The 23,837-nt window shown below is 38.4% G+C and overlaps 4 protein-coding genes across 5 annotated transcripts in view; 2 read left to right on the forward strand and 2 right to left on the reverse strand.

Moving 5' to 3' along the window:
- Window positions 1-4,280, forward strand: part of LOC105162463 — a 7,323-nt gene extending 3,043 nt beyond the window's left edge. Inside the window, exons 4-12 of one of the 2 annotated variants that reach the window (XM_011080483.2) lie at window positions 1,989-2,087; window positions 2,283-2,378; window positions 2,510-2,575; window positions 2,675-2,765; window positions 3,026-3,093; window positions 3,192-3,257; window positions 3,697-3,747; window positions 3,905-3,969; window positions 4,067-4,280. In XM_011080483.2, the coding sequence (XP_011078785.1) occupies window positions 1,989-2,087; window positions 2,283-2,378; window positions 2,510-2,575; window positions 2,675-2,765; window positions 3,026-3,093; window positions 3,192-3,257; window positions 3,697-3,747; window positions 3,905-3,969; window positions 4,067-4,124 (660 nt within the window). In that variant the 3' untranslated portion in view covers window positions 4,125-4,280. The remainder of the gene's footprint in view (window positions 1-1,988; window positions 2,088-2,282; window positions 2,379-2,509; window positions 2,576-2,674; window positions 2,766-3,025; window positions 3,094-3,191; window positions 3,258-3,696; window positions 3,748-3,904; window positions 3,970-4,066) is intronic. The other variant, XM_020693717.1, reaches the window with a different exon arrangement.
- On the reverse strand, window positions 5,332-6,917 carry LOC105162464. Its single transcript, XM_011080484.2, has 2 exons — window positions 5,900-6,917; window positions 5,332-5,761 (listed from the first exon to the last, which is right to left on the reverse strand). Exons 1-2 carry the CDS (start codon window positions 6,668-6,670, stop codon window positions 5,600-5,602), a joined length of 933 nt encoding a protein of 310 aa, XP_011078786.1. The 5' UTR covers window positions 6,671-6,917; the 3' UTR covers window positions 5,332-5,599.
- On the forward strand, window positions 17,709-21,280 carry LOC105162465 (tubulin alpha-1 chain). The gene is made up of 5 exons (XM_011080485.2): window positions 17,709-18,029; window positions 18,463-18,677; window positions 18,768-18,967; window positions 19,177-19,685; window positions 20,090-21,280. Exons 1-5 carry the CDS (start codon window positions 17,917-17,919, stop codon window positions 20,406-20,408), a joined length of 1,356 nt encoding a protein of 451 aa, XP_011078787.1. The 5' UTR covers window positions 17,709-17,916; the 3' UTR covers window positions 20,409-21,280.
- On the reverse strand, window positions 21,115-23,758 carry LOC105162467 (40S ribosomal protein S5). The gene is made up of 5 exons (XM_011080486.2): window positions 23,636-23,758; window positions 23,444-23,544; window positions 21,862-22,133; window positions 21,453-21,656; window positions 21,115-21,366 (listed from the first exon to the last, which is right to left on the reverse strand). The coding sequence occupies exons 2-5, from the start codon at window positions 23,528-23,530 to the stop codon at window positions 21,312-21,314; spliced, it is 618 nt and encodes a 205-aa protein (XP_011078788.1). The 5' UTR covers window positions 23,531-23,544; window positions 23,636-23,758; the 3' UTR covers window positions 21,115-21,311.

Consider the following 23,837-nt stretch of genomic DNA (forward strand, 5'->3'; position numbering starts at 1 on the left):
TTTTTTTCATCCCTATTTCTATCTTCCCTAGTTCTAGATCTTGATTTACTCTTGCTTCTACTTCTACTCTACCCTTACTATGTTTTTTGTATTTATAATCAGAATTTCTGTATTTAGTTTTTATCTTTACATGATTAACTTCGCTTTGATTCTGACTGGGTTTATTAGTCTTAGATCCATTTCCTTAGTCTAAGACCATTGACTACAGTATCAAGAATTACATTATTCCTATCATATTTTATTACGGTTTTAACATCACTATAAGCTTCAGGAATAGCATTTAGCAAAACTATAGGAGAATACTCATCTATATTTTTATCACCAGCTAATTTTATATCTTGAATTAATTTTGTAAAATCATATAAGTTCTCATCAATATTTTTAGATAAATTTAGTTTATATCTGAAAAAGAAATTCAAGCAAAATAATTTACTAGGTAAAGAAGTTTATGTAAAAAGTTCTTCTAATTTATTCCAAAGTTCTTTTGCAAAATTTTGTTTTCCAACTTTCCTGAAAACAATGTTAGATAATTTTAAGAAGATAGAAGAATAAGCAAATTCATCGTTTTCAAGTTTCTTTTCTTCATAAACATTATTTGTACATTTTTCATCAATTGCTTTAAAAACCTTTTGTTAAATTAAATTTTTTTTCATTTTTTATTGCCATATAGAAAAATAAAATTTACCATCAAAGATTGCAGATTATAACCAGCCATATTAATAACAGAGATAACACCAGCAAGTATAGAAGCAAGAGAAGATTAATAAATAGAATAATACTAATAGATTTAACAAGGGACCTTAGCTAAAACTCAATCCAGATGCTTGTCAGACTCAAAGGCTTGGCCAAGTGAGAAATTAGCAAGGGTTTGATCTTAGGTTGGAAAAATAATAAGCAGTAAGAATAATGCACAAAATAGTAAATAATCGCACTAAGCAGAAAAATATTATTTTCGGCAGAACAATAATAATGCACTAAGTAACAGTATCAAAAAAATTGCACAAAGCCAGTACTTGTGCACAAAGCAGTAAGTGATCTTTAACAGAAAAAATGCACTAAGCAGTAAACAGCATGGTAAAAGTATTTGCACTTAGCAAATCTCACTCTGCAGTTAAAAGCATAGACCCTTGCACAAAGCAGATTAGTAGTTATTTTACACATTTAAAAAAAGAATCAGAGTTAGATGTCACCATGTTGGAACTCTGATACCATTGTTGGGTATCAACCAGATAGTAGAGAGTCCAGATACCAAAACCTGTCCAACTATTCAAAGAATCAATGGGATCTAAAACCCTTATACAAATAATATTACAAAACAACAATAAAAGAACGAAATACAGAAATATTATCTACAGATCTAAATATTAACAGAAAAAAAAAATCTCATAGAAAATACGCTCAGGTAACAAACTTTGTGCCCAAGAACCACAAAGCCCCGACAATCTATCACGGTTGCTGAAAACCTAAAACCACAAAAGCTCAAGTCCACACAGTAACACTATGTTTTCACATAGAAAAGTTCACAGAGAACTTTTTATCGAGAGAGAAGAAGAAGAAGGGATTGAGTTTTCAGGCTCTCTATATCTCCAGAAGGAGACTGAGGGTATATATAGAGGTAGAACATTGATTGTTGGAGGAGATAACCAAGAGAGAGGACGATGGTGGAGAAAACCAAGACCGGAGAGAAGAGAACGAAGAGACGCTGGGAATAGGGTTAGGGTTTGACTGAAAGAGAGAGGCATCATATTTAAAGAGGTGGAACCGGGTTGGACTGGGGGGGCGGGTAAGTGGTCATGGGTTGGACCTTAGGGATGGGCCAGCCATCCAAGTGATAAGGTTAGAGGGGGCTTGGGCTGGGGCCTTTGGGCAAATGGGCCACAAGAAATTTACATTGATTTAGTGTCATTTCCATGCCCATAATAAATCTCATTATCATGTATTTGTATTGCTAGTGGCTGAGTTTTTTCATTTCCCCAACCTAAATACAGAAGTATGCGGGATATCCATCAGGGTCCACGGTAGACTTTGCTTGCGATGCTTATGGATCTCCTTTGTTAGCAGTTAGTAACTTGGCGGTTCATACAAAGGTCCGTACACTCTCTGGAAGTTGTCATTCAATTTCTTCAAAAATATTGGAGTTCTCTGAATGTTATTTTATAGTAGGCAACATTTGAAGTATTTTTTTGGCTGAGAGTAGGTTTAGTGTCAAATGTTGAGTTCTGAGAATCTTTCAAAGTCCCACTTCGGCAGGGTTTAATTTGAAAATTTGGTAATTAATGCAGGACCTTTTAGCAAATCCCAAATGCTCATTGCTTGTAGCAAGGGATCCCGAGGACAGGACCGACCTAGTTATTATAGTGCATGGTGATGCTATTCAAGTAAGCATCACTTCTACTCTAATTGTCACCTTTTTCCTCTCTTCTGCATATTATAGTTAGTCGCTTTCTGTTGTAATCTCAGTTTCTTCTATACCTTCATCCCATGACCTGGAATTTTCTTCATAATATAGGTTAATGAATCGGATAAGGAAGCTATACGTACTGCATATTTGACAAGACATCCTGATGCATTTTGGGTAACCAATGACTTTCTCTTTTGTACACTCTGTTATTTCATCATTCTACAACTATGGCTGTAATATTTTGTTGAACTACTGAGATAAACTTTGTTGAAGGTTGACTTTGGTGACTTCCAATTTCTGCGTATTGAACCTAGAGTTGTTAGATATGTCTCGGGAGTTGCAACAGCTTTGTTAGGATCAGGAGGTCTGTATACTACTGGAGCAACTGTTTCATTCACTTGTTTTCCATGTTGCTTTCAATTCACCCCTTTTCATTTAAGCTGAATGCTGATAGCATCAGGACCAAACTATGAGAAAAGTCTATCAAATGTTATATTTCCATATTTATGTTCCATCTCAGCTCAAGATGGAAGCAAACACTGTACTGTCTTCAATTCAATATGATTTGATGGTAATTTTCGTTTGAATGTTGCTTACTGTCTATTCACCATCTGATACTTGCAGAATTCAGCAACGATGAATTTAGAACCGCAAAAGTGGATCCTATATATCAATTTTCCAAGCCTATAGCGGTATGAGTAGTCATATTAGTGATACTGTTATTATTGTTTTGTCATACTTGGGCTGCCTATTATCTCTAAATTCAGCAAGCTTCTGAATTTGTTTTCAGTCTCACATGAACAAAGATCATGCAGAAGATACAAGGCTGATCGTGCAACACTCTACATCTGTCCCGGTAATGTTGCAATATTTTTCTTGATTATATGTCGGCTTGTATATTTCTTTGTATGAATCTGGACAGATATGGAATGTTTGTCAATCATGAGAGTTCAGTCCTTCCACAACTCCACTTTATTTGAGTCCCGACATTATAAAATACATAGTTGTGCCATATTTATAGGATGATATCAGCATTAATCATATGTGAATCATCTCCTCTTACTTCTCCCTGTATCGCATTGATCCATGAACTTTCTTCCTGAGAATGTACAGTTCTCTGTGAAATTTACTTCAGGTTTCAACCTCAGGGTTTGATGGTATGTCCCTGTTGAAAAGATTATAGTTTATGTGTGTATATTTGCTATATTAGTGTATGGAGTCAGTTATATTTTGGTTTGGTATTTCATGTTAAGTTGATGATAACTTTGAGAAATTTCAAATTACTCAATATTCAGGTGGAATATGCATACATGCTGGACATAGACAGTCTGGGTTTCAATGTGAAGGTTATATTGATTTCTCTGATATTCTCTTTACCCATTAACATATTATTCTCATGGCTTTCCTCTGAAGTTGTCTTCAGTTTCATCAAATTATAATATTATTGTGTTTGATAGCATAAGAGAGGTGGAGTTGTTAAAAAATTGTTGTTGTTGTTTGAAGGCTGGGTATGAAGGGAAGAGTATGAAGCTCCGAATTCCTTTTACAAGGCGTGCTGCAGATAGAAAGTGAGTGATGGAACGCATAATGTGTCTTCTACTTGTGCTTCTCAACTGTTGATTTTATGTCCTGATCTCACGCACTCTTCCTTATTAACTTTTGTAGGGATGTGAAGACACTGATAGTAGAAATGCTTCAGGCTGCCAAAAACCAAAGCAGTTGAATAAAGGGGGTTGATTTAGGGAGTTAAGAGTCATGATGTTGTCATCCACTCCACTTAAAATGTGTGTTTGAGTTGTCATCTCAACTTGAGTGTACGTACAGCTGAAAACATTCATACCTTTTAATGCATCAGAAGGAAAAATGAGTTCTTATGGTATTGAATAGCAGTTGGACTTGGCCGAGTAGAACGGAAGTAAAAGAAAAAGAATACAAAGGAAGGTTCACCCTCTTTTCATATTTGGCACCAAAAATTGTTTGACCAAACACAGTAACCCTCCCACATTCCCCTAATCAAAACAACATCCCCATTTCCAAGCTTCTCTCCGACGAGACAGGACACTACTCTCTATTTTCTCGTATTATATTTCAGTCTCTACAAAAACAAAATCCATTAGATAATATGCAGAGTAAGATGTGTGAATGAGTAGTAGTAGTAGTAGAGACTAGAGAGAGGATCGTAAGACAAGATTTTCATGAATTGGAGAGGTTTGTCAAGAAGGCAAGGCAGCCCATCCCGTTGATGAATTATTGTGTTAGTAGCATGCGGCCCAGGAGGAGGAGGAGCTTGGGGCCTTGTTTTTTTTTTTATTTTATTTTGTGTTTGTGTGGGGGTTCATTAACGCATAAATGGTTATATTTCAAAATTATTGTTATTATGAAAATGTTACAGTTAAAACAGTCAGGGAGGGAGAAGCAATATGAGTGTTGGCGACAGCTGTATGGACTGGATTGGCTCCGCAGCCACTCATGCTCACCCCTGTTTTTTCTTTCAAATTTCAAGAGCTAACCCCCCCTTCTTCTTCTTCTTGTTCTGCTCTCTTTCCTCACCATTATTACTACTATATATATATATAAATATAAGCGGTAAGCCCACCCACCCCTTCCATACTTGCTTCAATTATTATTCATTTTCTCTGTCGTCATTGCCAAAATTCACTTCTCTATTAGATATGGAAGCCTTGAAGATGAAGATCCTCCTGCTGGTTGCCTTTATGGCGCCACCCTCTCGGCCCTGCAAAATGTGGCTGCACACGAGGCCCCCGCCTCCGACGCCGCCACTTTAGTACCAGCTGTGTTCGCTTAAGTTGGGGTTGCTGCCCTGGGCTTCCGAATGTTTTTCTGATTGATGCTTTTGGCATTGTTAGTTTATTCTTTTTAATGTGGGTTCTCTACTACATCATAAATATTTTTAACACAAAACTATTCTATTTCTAATAATAATTCATTGGCATTGGAGATTAGCAACATTCGCCCCACCAATAACATCAAAACCATATACATACCTACATACAAATACAATCATTTGTTAACCATCTTTATATACCATACCTACCGGTAGAAAGATGCTGCTTCTGCTTCTTGTTGTACTGATTGAGAGTGAGCAGAGGGCATTATTTTATTTATGTACGTATATACCTTTTGATGCACTCTTCAGTCTACACCTCTATTCCCATCCATGTATAAATAATTATCTTTTCAAACAGATGATGCATCATAGTAGCCCCCATAAGTGATACGAGCTCTTCTAGTGGTCATGGACATGGGATTGGGAACTCCTCTCACTGCTTTCATTGCTTCATTGATCTTCTTATTATAACTACCACCACCCTCGCCCTCAACCACTTGCTGCTTCATCCTCTGCACCACACAAAACCACAACCACAACCATAACCATAACCATTTCAATTTTGTAGTTACAATTAAGTTAACCACTCATCAGCTATATACGTACTAGTTATTACTCTATCTATAATCGTATCAAATCAATCTTGTTACCTTATCATCTGTGTAAATCTGAAATCGAAGCTTCCCATCACCATATTTGTTCTTGCGGTGGCTGGTCAGAATAATTATGCAAACAGCCACTCCAAATGAGCAAATCGCCCCAATCCCAGTCAAGCTCCATTTCCATATGTTGATCCCATCCTCATCGCTTTCCTCCAAACCCAATTCCCTTTTATTCATCACCATCTCTGGTTCAACATCTACTTTATTGCAGGGATCATCATCTCCCTTCTCCTCAAACTGAAAAACTCCCGCACCTTCAATCTGAGGCATGATCCCCCTACTACTACTAGTACCACTACCCCCTCTTGGTGACTCCACCTTCATGTCGACGAATTCAGTTTCCTTCATTTTCTTGAAGAAGACTTGTGAAACAGCTGGATCTTGATCAACTCCCAACGCCCCCCCGCTGCTTAAAACAGGTTTCATCTTCTTCTCAGGCATCATCATCATCATCATCATCATCATATCTGTGCTCTCAACTGGGATTATTTTTATGCCGTCTTTTTCATCCACCACCTCATCCTGTGGCTTCTCCAGATCTATTGGAACAGGTAAAAACTGATTCTTGAGGCTTTCTTTTGGGGGACAGATGAAGTAATTCATCTGGAAATCACTGGTAGTGGAGGCCTTGGTGTGCAACAACTTCTTCCCTCCATCATCATTGATTTCAAGAAATCCCTCATCAGAGAGGAGCTCCCACTCTTCAAGATCCATGTGATTGAGGGATTTGAGTGCAAGTGTTGTTGATGCTTCTAGCATGTGTGTTGAATTATTATTATATTGAATTAAAGAATGGGTGGGTGGGTATATTTAGGGCAGTGAGGGGTGGGAGGGGAATTTAAGTTTGACAAGGGCAGCCTAAGATGTCTTGTTGCACTTGGAGAGGTGAACATTGATACTTGTAGCAGCTCCTCACTGAGAGGTTGTCCTTCTCAGAGATGACAAAATGGGGATTAGCCCACCACGGGCCCCAACATGAAATGAAACAATAACCTCAGCAGCCAGCCCAGCACCCCTTTGATAGAGGGTTACTAGATATTTATTTTCTTTTTTTCATACATATACTTTATTCTATCGAAGTTTTTAAACACACAAGAAAAAGCCCAACATATATGACAATCAGTATTTAGGAGTTGTAATTAATAGCCTTCTTAGAGCTTCTGGAGACAAAAGAAGAAAGAGTTGTGGATGGGGTAGAGATTCTGAATTGAATTGGTCTTTTGATCTGAATAAGAAAAGAAAAGGATAATTACTAATAGCAATAGCAGTAGCAGAGTTGTAGTTGCTTGCTACAGTTGGATAGGAATGAGAGAGAAAGATGCAAGTGGAGAATATCCACACGACTCCGCTTTGGTCATTTGGCGTCGGTATCTGTGTGCCGGATTTTTATACAGTGGGCCCACCGAATTTTGTTAAGTATTCATCCAAATTAATGTTAAAAATGAATATGGATTCAAATCAAATCCCGGACCAATCTTATGTTTGTTGCTAGCTGATGGTAAGGAATTGCGTTTTGTAATAATCTTATGGGAATCGGAATAGTAATAAAATGCAGTGGTATCCAAACAGACCCTTGAAAAAAATACGTGTCTTCAACCTAACAGGGGAAATGAAGGGTGGCAAAGTAGTAGACGTGGGATGGGAGAAGCAATCAGCAATCTACTACTACCAACTACTGAATACTCACCCATTTCCAATTCCATGGATGGACATGGACCACCCCCATTACTTCATTCCAACCTCTACCTAATTTTCTTTTTCTTTTTTTCTTTTTCTTAACACCCAAATTAAAAAAGTGCGTCTTTTATTACATTATTAATATAGTAATAGGTGCTGTTGTATTCTGAAAATGCAATAAGGTATCCGGATGCTTAATGATAAGTGTATAAGGTTTTTACTACCCAAATGCTCAGAATTTATTCCCAGATACAATGCAAAGCCTACAAAAGAGCACAGTGTTAAAACCAGGCTCCAAAAGATTTTCTACAATAACTCTCCAACGTTCAAGTAAGTGAAGATTCACAGTCTCTGAGAAAAGGAGTATAAAGAGTTGGGATAGCTAAAGTTGTACTTGATGGGGGAGAAACCTTTTTTGTAGATGCCGGTTGAATTGTATGATTTCACATGCACTCTAGATCAAGATTTGTGGCCAAGGGTATACAATGGGCCACACATACCGTATAATAGTGACAGGAGGTGGTCTAGGTGATAAGGCCTGTCATACTACCAAAAATGACTGCAACACTATCAATACAGGACAAATGTCCTTTTCACCAAGTACGAAGGTCTCGGGATACCTTATGATTTAGGCGATTTCATATTCATCCAGGTCCTAGCGATTAGAGGTCAGTATTTTTCAATAAGGTCTCTTAACGTCCTAGGATCATATTTTTGATAGACTGGAGGTCTCTCATTAGCGTTGAAGGTCTCTAGTGGGATGTATAAAATATCCCCAAATCAGGAGTTCCCCTACTTATCAAGTTCTTTAGTGCCTCAAAGCTTGGAAACTGGAACTAGTACAACCTTCAAAGCAATATCTATATTCAGCAAAGGTCCGTCTAGACTTTTGGAGTTAGAAAAATTTCTCAGTGATTTCTTAATTATGACATCACCTAAAATTTTGAATTTGAAAATTCGAGACGCCCCCAACAACTGCAACACAACATCTATAACAAACAATGTACTTTTTCGATTCTCACGCTCCTTTCCTAGAATATATACCCAACCTTAATTGAAAAGTAACCCTTCATCTTCCTTTACAATTTTCATCTTCTGCTGCAAAATGGTCTATGCAAAAATGTTTTAAGTTCTAAACCCAAGGCTGTTCTTGAGAGTGGGCCGCCTAGAGCGAAGGCCTAGGGCCCAATCCTTAGGGGGACCTCCACCCATTGAGCCCAAATAATAATAATAATAATAAGTATAATATATATGTATAGAGAGAGGAAAGAAAGGGTGAATAGAGGTGGGACCACCGGCCTCTTTTCACCCTTTCTTTTTCACCCTCTCTTTCCTTTCTCTCTCTCTATCTCTCTCTCTACATATATGTATATACACAAATTATATATATATATATATATATTACACATATAAATTAAAATAAAATCACATACGCACACAAAACTATATGTATATTAACACACACACTTTCACACCTTATTCACTTATGTATATGGCGCTTCTTATGTTTCTCCTAGTGTTGATAATGCCCTAGTGTTTGTTAATAAAATGGCCCAAACCATTGGCTGGGTCCAGCACTGGACGGCTTACTCACTTAGGCCCATCAAGCCTCTTAACCTGCTTACCCGGCCCACTAAAGGTTTGACCCGCTTTGCTGACTGCTTAAGCCTCTCTCTCCCTCTCATTCACTCAAACCCTAACCCTCTCCCCCTCTATCCGTCGTCTGTTTCTCTCTTTCTTCCCCAGACGACCCTCTGGGTGCCCTTCACCTCGATCTCTTTTGTGTCTCTTCCTTCTCCAAAAAAAATGGTTGTTATGAGACATTTAATGTCCAACCTTTTTATATGGATGGTTTGAAATGGCTCTTAGGGTTTCAGTTGAAAGTACTCTATCATCTTCTTCCCATTTCTCTGAAATACCTACCAATTTCTTCATGCCCTAAGTTTGAAGTCACTGGTTAAGTTAATAGCCTAAGTGGCATAACCTGATGGTTCTGTAAAAGCCTTAGTGGTCGTAACCTTGGTGGTTTTGTGAATAGCCTTTGTGGCTCTGTAAGTAAAGCAACCGTGCTAGGTTGTGGCCTTTGGCCTTGGTGCTTTAGGATCTTGGCTATCTGAGCCTAGATCTGTTACTGTATATATGCCCATCATCTCTTATTTTATAGTTCTTTGGGTTGTTTATTGTATTATTACTTCTGTTTATTAGGTTCTTTGTAATTTGTCATAAGGGTTTGTTTAACCCAGAAAGCCTGTAATTAATTTTTTTAATTTTTTGTAATTTATTATAAGGGTTTGTCCATCACTTTCAGTGTTTATTGGGGAAGCATCTAAATCGATTAGTAAGAGGCACGAAAATGCCGACTCATTTTTCGAGAACACCTTAGATTTTGATTGTCTTTGTTTGCATCTCTCTACAACATTATCTGTTAATGATCTTGTCTCCATATGATCTAGATTTTTTATTCCTGATGAGTATGAACTTTTACTTCTTTCATCGAATAACAGAATTCATCTTCCCCTTTTCGATGTAGAACTCTCTTTTTAGCTGACCTCGAAGTTGCGTTGAGATTGCCCCTACACTCACCAGTTGAAGAGATCCTTAGGAATCTAGGTCTCTAAATTTCTCAATTTACTCCTAGTTCCTTGGGGACCATCGTTGTCTTTGTGATTTTGATGAAATATCTCCATGTCGACCCTATTTATTGTAATTTTTGTGCCCTTCACCAATTGAATGTTAGTGTTTTTGGGGAGAAAGGGTTTGTTTAATCTTACCAGCAAAATAGGTTGCAAGCAGGTGACTTCGAACAAAATTTCATATGCTAACTGGAATGAGCATTTTTTCTTTGTTCGGTCCCTTGTAAATTCAACTTGGTGTAGTTCAGGTAGGTGGTGCTTAAATAGACCTTATCTTGAACCATCACTTCCTACCACCTGGAATGATGATTTTATTGAGGATTTGGGTATGAATATAATTATATATTGTTCATGATAGAAGAGATCTTCACTCTTGCTGATTTATCCCCTGCTCCTTGTGAGCTTGATGCTTCGTACTTTAGTAGAATATATATATATATATATATATATTCCTGATCTTGCTTGTGTTTAATAGTGTGGTTTCTGACTTTGTTGTTGTATTGTTTCAGCATGGACAATCATGGTTTCCCAAAGTGTTAGGATAGGGAATCTTCTCTGCCAAAGAAGGCCAAATTCCTAGAAGTCTTCCCAATTTATTGGTACCTCTTCACGTGCTACCCCTGTTTCTACCAATGTTGGTGTTTGTTTCAATAATCGGGGGTGATTCCGTTGCTTTGCAAGGGCCCTAGCAGCCTTCTTCAGAATGGGAGTATCACTGCTAGTGCCAGTCAAATACTAAGGTCTGAAGATGATCTAGAAACTTCCACTATTCCTGTCGAGATAGACGCTAAGGATGATCAAGATTCTCCAGTTGTTGTACCTTCTCAACAAAACTCAGCCCATGACGGAGAAACACAATGCACCCATCGGATCGGAGGCTTCGGTGGCGATCACGGAGCAACAGATGTAGTTGGTTGCAGTCTGGGGCAAGAACAAGCGCTGAGTATTCAGTCTTGGTTTTGAGGCCCATATCCCCAGCCGCACATTCACATCACCGTCGCCACCCCCACCAACACCACCACTGCCAAACTCGGCCATGGAAGACCGCATCGATCTCCTCGAGCTCATGATGCCATGATGAGGGAGATGCGGGCTCCTCCTCGGCCACAGAACCGCCTCCGATAGACCTCCTGGCCCCGAATCAAGATGATATGAACGTCGCTAATGAGGAGTGGTTAGACATGCTTTTCCATTTTTGTAATTAAATAATTTTTCATATTAGTATAATTATTTTTCTTAATTATTCATGTTCCATAATGTTTTTTAAATTCCATTATTTTATATTTATCCAATTAATTAAATTTATAAATATAATTAATTAAAAATTCATTAAATTAATTTAATTATATATGAAAATTTGTTAAAATGTATAAAACTTTATTTATTTATTCAAATTTATTAAATATATTAATAAATTATAAAAAATTTGTAAAATTAAAAAATTAGGAATGATTTTAGTAATTGTAAAAAAATATTACAAATTTAAGTAAATAACCATTCCAAATACCGTTACTACAATAGTTCTAAACACATGTTCCTAAACTGGATGGACTGTTCCAAAGACCATTGCTAAAACTATTTCAAACAGGTATTCCAAATTAGTGGATAACCGTTCCAAATACAATTAATATGTGTTCCAAACTAAGAACAATTGTTCCTAATACCTTAACTAAAACAGTTCTACAAACGTGTTCCCAATTAAGCCAAACCATTCCTAAACCCGTGTCAGATTATAATTTCAAAACGTGTTACTAAATTTATCACAATTACAAATAAAAACAATTCCAAAATTTAGACACGAGTATCACAAAGTTCGTTTCAAAAGTTCCTCGAGAAAATTAATTTTAGCCTTTTCAAAACCTGCCCCTAACCGTTCCAATTCAAAAAATAAAAAAGTAATTTGGACAAATTCAACATTAGGAACGATTTTCAAAGACAATTATTGTTTTCGTCCCAACTAGAAACGATTTTTTTTATAATCATTCCTAAATTTTTGTAACGTCGCCTGTAAGGACGGAGTTCTATCCATTCTAAGACCATTCCAAAATTCGCTCCAACTAAATTTTGTGCTCTGAAGATCGTTCCAAAATTCGCTCCAACTAAGTTTTGTGTTGTGAAAACCGTTCCAAAGAAAAAAAAAAAAAAAACTTTCCAAAATCCACCTCAAATCCCGCTTTTTTTTTTTTTTATAGCGGAGTAGCTAAGCGAGCAGTAGAAGATTTCCTGATTGACCTTACAAGTCTCTCTGATATTTCTAACTTAGATCCTCGAGGGGGTAAAGGGGAAGCGGAGGTGAGTAGTAGCAAAAGAATTTCTAGAGAACAGTCGGAGATAAGAAAAACTAAGGATTTATTAGTTGTCTCTAGTATCAAATCGTATAGGGTTTATCGTTCGACCGTGATGGAGGAAAATACAAACAATCTTATGTCTAAGTTTGGCATACTTGGACATTTTTTTATTAGAATCCCGGCTTCTAATCAATGCCCTGATTCGCCCCCAAGGGTTTTATATGTTTTTATGGAGCCCAACTAGAAGTTGGTTTGCGGTTTCCAATCCCTCCATTTTTTGCTGAAATATCTCCTTAATTCCTAGTACCTTTGAATCAGTTTGCCTCGAAGGCGTTCAGTATAATCGTTAGTTTCCACATTTCAGTGTGAAATTTAGGGGAAGATCCTACTACTGCTCAGTTTCATTCTTTCTTTATGCTAAAGAAAGCCAATCCTAGTCTCGTTACTTTACTTCTCGGGGGGATGCTCATTTTCTCCCTTCTGACACCTCTGTAAAAGAATGGAAATACCACTACTTTTTCATATCCTTCTCTACGTCTTGACAGTTTCCCACATCTTATATCTCTAGTGCTCCTGATCTTCCTAGGTATTCTATTTGTAGCCGTCCTACTCCCTTCAAATTTTTGTTAGAACGTATGAATGCTTTTCATTATGATCCCAGTGAGCTAGTACATCAAACCCTTCTCTTTCGCTATGGTTGGGTCCCAAGGAAATGGTCTTGCATACAGCTACTGATATAACTTCCTGGAAAATTTTAATTTACAGTTTTTCTTTAGACGTATGAAAAAATTTGCGCTAACAACCTTGTATTTCCTGTAGTCAATATGTTCAACAAGCTGCTGCAAGATAAGGCCTTAGGTGAGGGAGAGAATCTTGGAGGTAATTCCTCTTCTAAGCGTCCGATGGAATAAAGTCCCTCTTCAACTGTGAGTTTGGCTTCTACTAGAGATTCCAAAGGGAAACACAAGGCGAAACCCCTGGCGCCTCCTACCAAGAAAATTAAGGCTTCTTTCTATTCCTTTGTTCACCTGCTCCAAAACCTGCCACTCATGCTAGTATTCCTCGACCCTCGCTTATGCAAATAAAGAGAGAAAAACTTGATTTGATTGAGACTCCCTCCTTACTTAAGGAAGAGGGTGAGAGCAGCCAGGCAGCCGATTTCGTAGAGGGACTTCTAGCTCCTTCAGATAGCAGTTTCCTGCCGAGTTTTCCAGTGATCAGATCATGAACTTACTAGTTTCGTATGCTAGCAAGGTAAGGAATATAAGAATTTTAATTCCAATATATGTTGAATATGAGGAATTTGCTTGACCTATTTGCAGGCTATCCTGCTGATCGAAAACTTGCTGGAACATGGAGGCGCTATTGCAGAAGAAGCCCATAGGAATGTGAGGAGCTAGAGGGACATATGCGTGAAAAAAGAACGCCAATGTGAGGCTAGCCTTACTCATCTAAGATCTTAAGTATCGAGCGTATATGGTGGCCTTGAGCAAGCAATGCTACAACTTCAAAACTACCCTCCTACTGAAGAGGGTAAGAAAAATTTTGATGAGCTATAGACTAGCAGGCTTGCAGACTTCAAGAAGTCCAAGGAGTTTCAACATCTTCTAACGTAAAGTGCCTTGAAGTACTGTTATCATGGATATCATACTTGCGTGGGCCAATTTGTCGATGTTGGTTATCCTCCCTTGACCGCTTCTACTAATTTCTTAGATATCCATGTTGGGCTGGTAGATGCTCCTGGGCCTCATGAGGAGGTGCCCCAGGAATTACCTGAGGGCCTGCTTCATATCTCTTCAAGAGGTGAGGCTCCAGCAGAGCAGGAGTAATGTATGGTGGAGGATGTTGTTCCTTTGAAGATGGTCCCTCTTGCTGGTGATGATGGTGCGCCCCCCCCCCCCCAAGTGAAACCTACTTTTCTGTTTTCCTGCTTTTTAAGAAACAGTATTGCTACCTCCTGCATGAGGTTTATGGAAGTGCCCGTTTGTGGGCTTTGAATACTTTTAAACTCTTATTCCTCTCCTTACTTGTTGATCTATGCAATATACTTATTTTCTGTTTCTTATTTGTCGGTGCTTCGAGTAAGATTCCTAAAATAGTTAATGTAGTCCGAAGGGAAAACAGGGGAAGTTGTTTTCCCTTTGTTTTAGAGATTTGTTCATGTGAAAAAGTGAGCATGAAAGGAGGGTATATGTATATATAGTATATATATATATATATATCTTAAGTATTTCTATGAAGTAGATCGTAGTAAAATGGTCATATCCTAGATATATGCTTGCTCAAATCATTTCCTCTTGAGGTGATAAGTATAAAGTCTGCAAAACTCGAAATAACCAAGATTACTCAAGGAAGCCACGCACTAATAAGTCGCATATTATGGAGGTGTTTTCAACAGATTGTATGTCGAAAAGATGTGCATGTACACTACTAAGCTGCTTTAAGAAAATACGGCTAGGTGATAAGAAAATACAGCTAGGTGATAAAAAGTACTTGCCAATCAAGATGGCCTAGGTAGGAAATATGCCAGCATAGTGACCTAAGTAAGCATGCGTCAGCAAGGCAACTTAAGTAAGTATGCACCGTCAAGGTGGCTTAAGTGAGTATGCTCCAGCAAGGCGGCTTAAGTAAGTGTGCGCCAGCAAGGCGGATTAAGTGAGTGTGCACGAGCAGGCGACTTAAGTAAATGCGTGGCCCACAAGGCGACTTAAGTAAGTGCGTGGCCCACCAGGCGACTTAAGTAAGTGCGTGCTAGCAAGGTGACTTAAGTAAGGAGGAGTGTTGATTTGCATCGTTTAGCATTGTTTATAATTCCACCTTGCAAGTGTCATAGGGAGAAGTAAAAGAATATATTTATAGAAAATGAATGTTTGAATACACTTAGTTTTAGATTAGGGAATAAAGGCTTTTCAAGAGTGAAATCTCCTGAGAATGCTCCCAATGTCTTCAAGCTTATACACCTCAAAGTTGACGATGCAAGTAATTTTGTAAGGTCCCTCCCAATTGGAGGTTAGCTTTCCCACTGGTCCAAAAGCGACAGCTCGTAGAAGTAGTAAATCTCCCACCTGGAACTCTATTCTCTTAACTCGTTGACTGTAAGCACTTACCATCCTCTGTTTATATCTCTATATACAAACTCGTGTATCCTCTCGCAATTCGTCTATTAAGTCCAGATTGGCTCAAGCATGTTGCCATTGTTCTCCTGTTTATAATGTTGGATCCTGAAGGTTCCTAGCTCTGTCTCAGCCCGGATGACAACTTCTAATCCATATACTAAGTTGGAAAGGGGTTTCCCCAGTAGTGGGACGAGTAGTCCTATATGACCACAGCACTCCAAGCTGGATAAATGTATTAAAGCGTTGGACATAGGCCCTCAAGGTTTCCTTCTCCTCCTGCTTAATCGGAAAAGTCTAATAGTTGATTTCATGTACTTCTTGCTACTAGCGAACTGATGTTGAAAGAGAGAGCTAAATTCTGTAAAAGATCTAACTGATCCAGCAGGAAGCTGGTCAAACCATTATTGGGCAGAATTCGTTAGTGTACTAAGAAAAATACGACACTTGATACCATTAGTATACCTGTGCAACAGGCTGCATTTTCAAATTTATGGATATGCTCAGCTGGATCAGTAGTACCGTCATAAGCAAACAGATGTGAAGCTGCTCGGAAGTGAGCAGGAAGTTCTTCCATCATAATATGTTTGCTGAAGGGAATGCCCCACTCAACAGGCATGGTTTCTTTTGCTACCTGCTGGAGAAGTTCCACCATCTCCTTCTCCAAGGACCACTAGATACCAGGGGGCTGATGTCCAACTGTCTGGATTGGGAACATTAACATCTCTTGAAGTAGGATTTATAGGTGGAATAATAGGTCCATACACAGCAGGGAGGGAAAAGTCTCCCTCGTAAGATCCGTGATCACCTCCATTGTTGGAATTTGTCATTTCTTAGCCCAAAACTCAAGTGTTCTCACAGACGGCTCCAATGATGTGTTCCAAAAATTTTCCACACCATAGAGGTCGAAGGATCTTCAAGAAAATCCTAATATTATCAAAGGACTAACCCTGTAAAACAGAGATTAACACTCTGATGCTTAAGTCAGCAACTACTTAAGAAAAAATAATAGAAAAAACTTGGAATAAAGTGAGGATTTGAATGGTGAAAGATGATTGAAAATGATGAATATTCATGTGGAGTGAAAATTATAAGCTTAGAATAGGTCAAAAAAATCGAGAGAAAACAGTGCAAGAAAGTGAGAGTTTGAGAATGGAAATGATGTTGAACCATCTCCTCAGAAACCTGCATAAGTCTTCTATTTATAGGCTCATACAAAGTTGGATACGGAGTCAATTGTTGAGTGTCATAGGGCATTGAAAAGCTCCTTGAATTGGCTTTCATCCACATCAAACCGTTATGGATTTGGATAAGTATTGGTTAAAATATGTGAGCTGGATGAAACTCTGCCAGATTTGCCTATTTTTCCGGGAATTGGTTACTTGTGCTTTCCCGCTTGTTTTGCATCCGATTTACCTAGAACCACCTAGAGATATTTTAGATTGATGTGTGCAAGCGTCTTGGTAAGCTATATGACGTGTCCTCCTAACTTTATGATAATGTGTCCAGCTGAAGTGGGCTTATTTCTTGGGCCTGTCGGTTCAACAAAGTAGCAAGTAAGCTAATAGGTCTTTCTTCCTTGCTAATGGGCTTTTATCCATCTTGCTAGTGAATTTTATCCGTCCTGCTGGTGGACTAGTTGAGCTCTTAGTTAACTGGGCTAATAGGTCTAACTTGTGGGTTTGGCCCGATTTTTGGAGGGACATCATCACTATTCAATTTAGCTTTTATGTTTTTTGTACAAAAACTGTCCATTTTTTATTCCGTTACAACTTTCAAATTTTTCTATGGAAATCACTTTTTTAGAAGCAGAAATTTTTATAAATACTTCCTAAGTAATGAATAAGTGTAATAAACACACATCAAATTTTTATGTAAAAGATTTATTAACTTAAATTTACATATCAATATCCTAATTTTTGAAGTAGCTGTATAATTATCCATGGTGTATATAGAATCAAATCAAAAGGTGGGCTACGAGAAAAGAAACGATAGCCCATGAGATGAGAGGGCAAAGGTGTGAAGGCCCACCAAAAGCTGAGGTGGAGGTGGGCCCCAATCCCATAGCTTACGCCCTATCGTTCCTCACACACACCCACACTTGCAGAAAACAAAAATTGAAGAAATTCCAATGCAGCTTCATTCAATATTCTTTCTATGATAGTTTGAATGCGTCTTCTTCCTTCTCCCTTTTCCCACCCCTCCAAAAACACACAACGCCATACATTTCTTTGTTCTTCTCTTCTCCATAGAGAAAATAATCACTAAATTATTTTTAAGTAAGAGAAGAGAGGATGAGAGAAATCATAAGCATACATATCGGCCAGGCCGGAATTCAGGTCGGCAATGCCTGCTGGGAGCTCTATTGCCTTGAACATGGAATTCAGCCCGACGGTTACATGCCTAGGTTTTAACTCCTCCTCCTCTCTATCCCTTTTTTCTTTCTTGATTTTTTCCCGATATTGCATTTGCTCTTTTTCTTTCTCAAGCCAATTGCAACTTCTTTGTTTCTTTCTTATATTTCATTGTACTTCCCTCCGTTGCAGTCTCCATTTTTCTAGAAATGGGCATGCGCTTTGTTGCTTTTTTCCTGGATTGTTCGTTAAATTTGTTTTGTTGTTGTGTTGCATACGATCCTCCTCATTTTATTTCAAGCTCTGGTGATCCTTGTTTTACTGTTGGATCGCTCATTTAATCTGTGCATGCCACGGTGAAAAGAATTATTCCTCGGTTTGCATTGGCACAATTTTTCTTTCTTTTCAAGTTACCCCCCGTTCGTGACTTTTCTCTTGTTGTGTTTATTCTTTTCATCTAATGCACTTTTCCCTCTTCACGTGCAGTGACAAAACTGCTGGTATTGCAGATGATTCTTTCAACACCTTCTTCAGCGAAACCGGTGCTGGCAAGCATGTACCCCGCGCTATTTTTCTTGATCTTGAACCCACTGTCGTTGATGAGGTTAGAAATGGGGCATACAGACAACTCTTTCATCCTGAACAACTTATTTCTGGCAAGGAGGATGCTGCAAATAACTTTGCCAGAGGACACTATACAGGTAAACATTTGTTTAATGGTGTAGTTATTTAATGATTGTTTTTACCAGAATGGTTCTTTATAGTTTTATTTGGATAATGTTGTGATGCAGTGGGTAAGGATATCATTGATCTATGCCTTGATCGAGTTAGAAAGCTAGCAGACAACTGCACTGGTTTGCAGGGCTTTCTGGTGTTTAATGCTGTTGGTGGTGGCACTGGCTCTGGTCTCGGGTCCCTGCTTCTAGAGCGTTTGTCTGTAGATTATGGCAAAAAGTCGAAACTTGGCTTTACTATTTACCCATCTCCCCAGGTTATTCATCTAGATACAATTTTATCAAATTGTTTATGACTACATAGTCTGTTATTCATTATCTGCTCATGCCACTTGTCTAATGTGATTTGTGTTTCTCCTTCTCAAGATTTTTGTATCCTGTTTGAATGAGTAAACCTCGGACATTATTATATTCCGGATGGTTTGTCTTAGTCCTCTAATCTAACCGCATTTTCTTATGCATTCAGGTTTCCACTGCGGTGGTAGAGCCTTATAATAGCGTCTTGTCCACCCATTCCCTTCTAGAGCATACAGATGTTGTGGTGCTTTTGGACAATGAAGCTATATATGATATTTGCAGGAGATCTTTGGACATCGAGAGACCAACTTACGCGAATTTGAACCGTTTAATTTCACAGATCATCTCGTCTTTGACCACTTCGTTGAGATTTGATGGTGCCATTAATGTGGACATCACAGAGTTTCAAACAAACCTTGTGCCTTATCCTCGTATCCATTTCATGCTTTCATCTTATGCACCAGTAATCTCAGCAGCTAAAGCTTACCATGAACAATTATCTGTTCCTGAGATCACAACTGCTGTATTTGAACCTTCTAGTATGATGGCCAAGTGTGATCCACGGCATGGGAAGTACATGGCGTGCTGTTTAATGTATCGTGGTGACGTTGCTCCAAAAGATGTTAATACTGCTGTTGCTACCATTAAAACTAAAAGGGCCGTTCAGTTTGTTGACTGGTAAGTTCCTGTGATAAATGGCATAATTCCTGATTTAAAAGTTCTAATTGCCATAAGGAAAGTAAATTGAGGCTTATCTTCTTGTGTGTATTATCTATACTAATTATGGGTAATGGGATGTGAAGAAGTCCCATGAGAGGTTAGTGTCGAGGTTTGGTTGAATTTGGTCAGAGCATGCGTACTTGGCATAAATAAACACCCAAGAGAGCTTTCTAATGATGTGCAGTTCATCCTTTGTATCTTCAAATCAATTTTTCACGAGCAATAACTAGGCAGTCTTATTGTGTAACTTTGTTTTCTGGAACCTTTTTTTGGAGAAGAAAATGTAGCCGCACCAAATTTGGCTTGTCCGTTGCTTTTGTGGCCCTAATATAATTGCTGAAATGACACGGATATACTGACAGGTGCCCCACGGGTTTCAAATGCGGCATCAATTACCAGCCACCCACAGTGGTGCCGGGGGGTGATCTTGCGCGTGTGAAGCGTGCAGTCTGCATGATAAGCAACAACACAGCCGTGGCAGAAGTCTTCTCTCGAATCGATCACAAATTTGATGTCATGTATGCTAAGCGAGCTTTTGTGCACTGGTATGTTGGTGAAGGCATGGAGGAAGGTGAATTCTCGGAAGCCCGTGAAGATCTTGCTGCCCTTGAAAAAGACTATGAGGAAGTGGGCGCTGAAGGCCTGGACGATGAAGATGAAGATGTGGAAGAAGAGTATTAATAATAAGTAGTTTTTAATGGCTTAAGATGTCTTTCGTGAATTCACTCTTCCATCTCTTATAGGGTTATGTTATTTGTGTCCCTAATTCCAATTTTTCCAATCTTGTTGTTCTGGAGGGGAAATTCTCTAGAATGGTTTTCGTATTTTAACAGTTGATATTAACTTGCAATGGAAATTTTGGTATTATTGGTCGATATTGTTAGCTTAATATTGGAAATTTGATGGTTAGTGCTTTAGATGTTGGAGTTGGACAATTATTATGCATGTATGCCACCTCTCCCCACTAGTTCGAAAAAGAAAATCAGAACATTGCACTACTAGTATTTGGAGAAGAAAAATTACGAATATATTTTCTTGCTTATGCGATAATTTCTACTGTCAAAAAATCAAGGGAAAAAACCTACAGCTCCAAAGGAAAACCATTCCCGAATCATTCGCACAAGTAATCGCTTCAACTTTTTCATCAGTTCATATTTATATCAACCGTCAATGAAGAGTATCATTTAACTCTTCAAAAGAAACAACTTATACGCTCGCTAGGCCTTTAATTTTTAACACCTCTGGAGTTCCGATGCTGTAGCTCGCACCAAACCCCTCACTCCCGCTCCATAACGGCTGAAGCTTAGGTATACACTCCACCCGAAAGGTAATAACCCAATTGAAACTAATCTTAACTATATTTTCCCAGAAACATGCAAATTATAAATAAATATAAACCAGCAAGTTTTCATATCTCAACAAAAATAAAGTCAAAAGGCAAACAAAACCCGGTACTGCTGTATTGTAACAGGTAAAACATTTCACCCATTCATAGTTTTGCTAAAGATTAACCAGTGAACTCCCTAAACCGAATTTAAGAAAACAAGCCAGGTGCAACTTCTCAAAAACTTCAGTATTCCACTCTCAACGGTTGGCCTTGGCAACTCTCTCAATCTCATCTTTCTTTTTAATAGCATAGCTGCAAAGATAAGATCTTCAGCTATTAGAGTATAGAAACCATCAGAAACTGACGCAAAATATTGAAGCAGTAACATGGTTTATCACCTGTTTGATGATCCTTTGGCTGCGTTGATAAGTTCATCAGCAAGGCACTCAGCAATGGTCTTTATGTTCCTGAAAGCACTCTCCCGGGCACCTGTTGTGAGCAGATAAATAGCCTGATTGACACGGCGCAGAGGCGAGATATCAACTGCCTGCCTTCTTACCACCCCAGCTGACCCAATACGGGTAGCGTCTTCCCTTGGCCCACTACATACAGAATTGAATTGAGTGCAGAAGTGAGCATAAATTCCCTACCATGAGAAGCTTAACAATACCCTACTGTTTCCAAATCAACATCACAACATTGCTTTCAGTTTCAGGCTTGGAAAACAAAAATATTGAGTAAATTTGAGAAGTCGCCTCTTTAATCACTTTTATGACAATATGCAAAACAAAGCAGAGAATTGCAGACCTGTTGATAACAGCATCAACAATGACTTGAATGGGGTTCAGGTCAGTTAACAAATGAATGATCTCCATGGCATGCTTAACAATTCGAACTGCCATGAGCTTCTTCCCATTGTTCCTCCCATGCATCATCAGGGAGTTGGTCAACCTCTCAACAATGGGGCATTGAGCCTTCCTGAATCGCTTTGCTTGGTACCTCCCAGCTGTGTGAGGCATATATGTTGGATGCTTGGCTCCCGTAGCAGTGATGTAGTCTTCCACTGAGATGTCACTAATCTATAAACAAAAGCACATTGCCAAATCATAAGGGGAGAACATAACTGTAGACAGTGAAATAATGCCAATATAGGATCAGTGAACGCAAAGGCCCCATGCTGCTGAAACATAGCTCACACATTTTTTGGCAACAGAACTTGCTTTTCCGAATTACAACTAAAAATACAATTATTTTCAGTGATAATGTTCTTTTCTGACAAACCCAATTTCCCAATTCATCTCCATCCCATCTCACCCTTCTAACCATCAAACTCTCAAACTCAACCCTCAACCAGTCAAACTCATGCCTCAAAGCTTCTAACTAAATCATGGTTTCAAAAGAACATAAATTTTATGCAACCACCAACTCAAGTAAACATCAACTAATATTAAGATGAGATTCAAAGTTACCAAATGAAAACACTATACACCATAACAATGAAACCGCATACTAAAAAGGAACTGCAATTATTTGCATATAATAATGTCTCCATGAGTCAGATCTACAGGCAGAAATTTCAGTAATGTTTGTTTAGATGTTATGGTGACAATGTTGGTTCATTATATATATATATATATGAGTCTCAATAACAAATAAATGTTTACAGTAAAGTACTACTGCAGGAAGATCAGTTAGCATGTGGTGGTCTCATGAATTTAAGATTATGCTAATGGGGTCAAATATGAAAAGAATCTGGTAGCAGCAGAGAGTGGTTTTGTTGACATAAAAACATTGACTGCTTCCATTGGAACAGGTTTTAAAGTCTGGCATAAGTGAGTCTTTAGAAATCTATACTCATAGAAATGAAAACAATCAAATGATGCAATCTCTGATCACGTGCTAGTGCATGCGTCTCCAATTCTATAATATGGCCTCATACAGAAACAAGATGCACGAAATCTTTCAACATAAGAAATAGTTAATTAGCCTTATTTGTAGTTCAATACAGCTAGATTATTTCATAACTGTGAAAGGGTCATGAATTTGTATCGGACAAAAAAGAAAGTAACCAGAAATAATCACACCAAGGAAAAGGTCATAGATTTTGGTTCAGTTTTATCTCAAAATTTGGGCAAATACCAAGCTGAAAAACATTCCCAGAAAAGAGACTGAATCCTTGGTGCAGTAAACTCAATAAATTTATTATCATAATATACATTCCAAACAAACGAATTCACGAGAAAAAAATAAAAAGCAGATAGAAACGTATAGAACTCTCCAACAAGAAGAGGTTCAACAACGAGATCATATCCAATGGGAACTGTACATGGATAAGTAAGTGACAAGGATGCGGTTTGCCAGAGGAAAATATGAAAAACAAAAAGCGGACCTGAACTTCATCGTAGGACCAGCGGTTGAAAAGCAACACGCCGCTGTGAACCTTTTCTCCCTCGTTTACGGCAGGTACTGTCGCCATATCTTCTGGTTCACCTGCAGCAAACAAAAATAGCCGTCGTTACTGAATGCATATGAGAAGAAGAATGCATAGGAATAGAGAAGGAGAGTGGTAGAAAGACGAAACTGGTAAGCTGCGACGGCGTCGGCCTCTTGCGTGAAGCTGCTGAATGAATGGAGAATGTGACTGTGAGCTAAACCCTAGTCGCTCGCAGTTATAAAAAGGACTCGTGGGATTAACGTAATATGACAGAATTGCCCTTCCTTGTTGGGCCTAATGGGCTTCTAAGCCCATCAATAAACCATTAACCTCTTTAGCCTATAACTCT

This window comes from Sesamum indicum, linkage group LG5 (genome assembly GCF_000512975.1).
Source record: "Sesamum indicum cultivar Zhongzhi No. 13 linkage group LG5, S_indicum_v1.0, whole genome shotgun sequence".
In the NCBI taxonomy this organism is placed as follows: domain Eukaryota; kingdom Viridiplantae; phylum Streptophyta; class Magnoliopsida; order Lamiales; family Pedaliaceae; genus Sesamum; species Sesamum indicum.

Bases quoted from the DNA above. Each gene is read 5' to 3' on its own strand.
- LOC105162464 (XM_011080484.2), bottom strand. From the start codon at position 6,670: ATGCTAGAAGCATCAACAACACTTGCACTCAAATCCCTCAATCACATG. The intron at 5,762-5,899 runs GTAACAAGATTG...TGTGTGGTGCAG, and splicing joins AGATTTACACAGATGATAAG to AGGATGAAGCAGCAAGTGGT.
- LOC105162465 (XM_011080485.2), top strand. From the start codon at position 17,917: ATGAGAGAAATCATAAGCATACATATCGGCCAGGCCGGAATTCAGGTC. The intron at 18,030-18,462 runs GTTTTAACTCCT...CTTCACGTGCAG, and splicing joins CCCGACGGTTACATGCCTAG to TGACAAAACTGCTGGTATTG. The intron at 18,968-19,176 runs GTTATTCATCTA...TTATGCATTCAG, and splicing joins CTATTTACCCATCTCCCCAG to GTTTCCACTGCGGTGGTAGA.
- LOC105162467 (XM_011080486.2), bottom strand. From the start codon at position 23,530: ATGGCGACAGTACCTGCCGTAAACGAGGGAGAAAAGGTTCACAGCGGC. The intron at 22,134-23,443 runs GTCCGCTTTTTG...TTTTGTTTATAG, and splicing joins GGTCCTACGATGAAGTTCAG to ATTAGTGACATCTCAGTGGA. The intron at 21,657-21,861 runs GTCTGCAATTCT...TTCTGTATGTAG, and splicing joins GTTGATGCTGTTATCAACAG to TGGGCCAAGGGAAGACGCTA.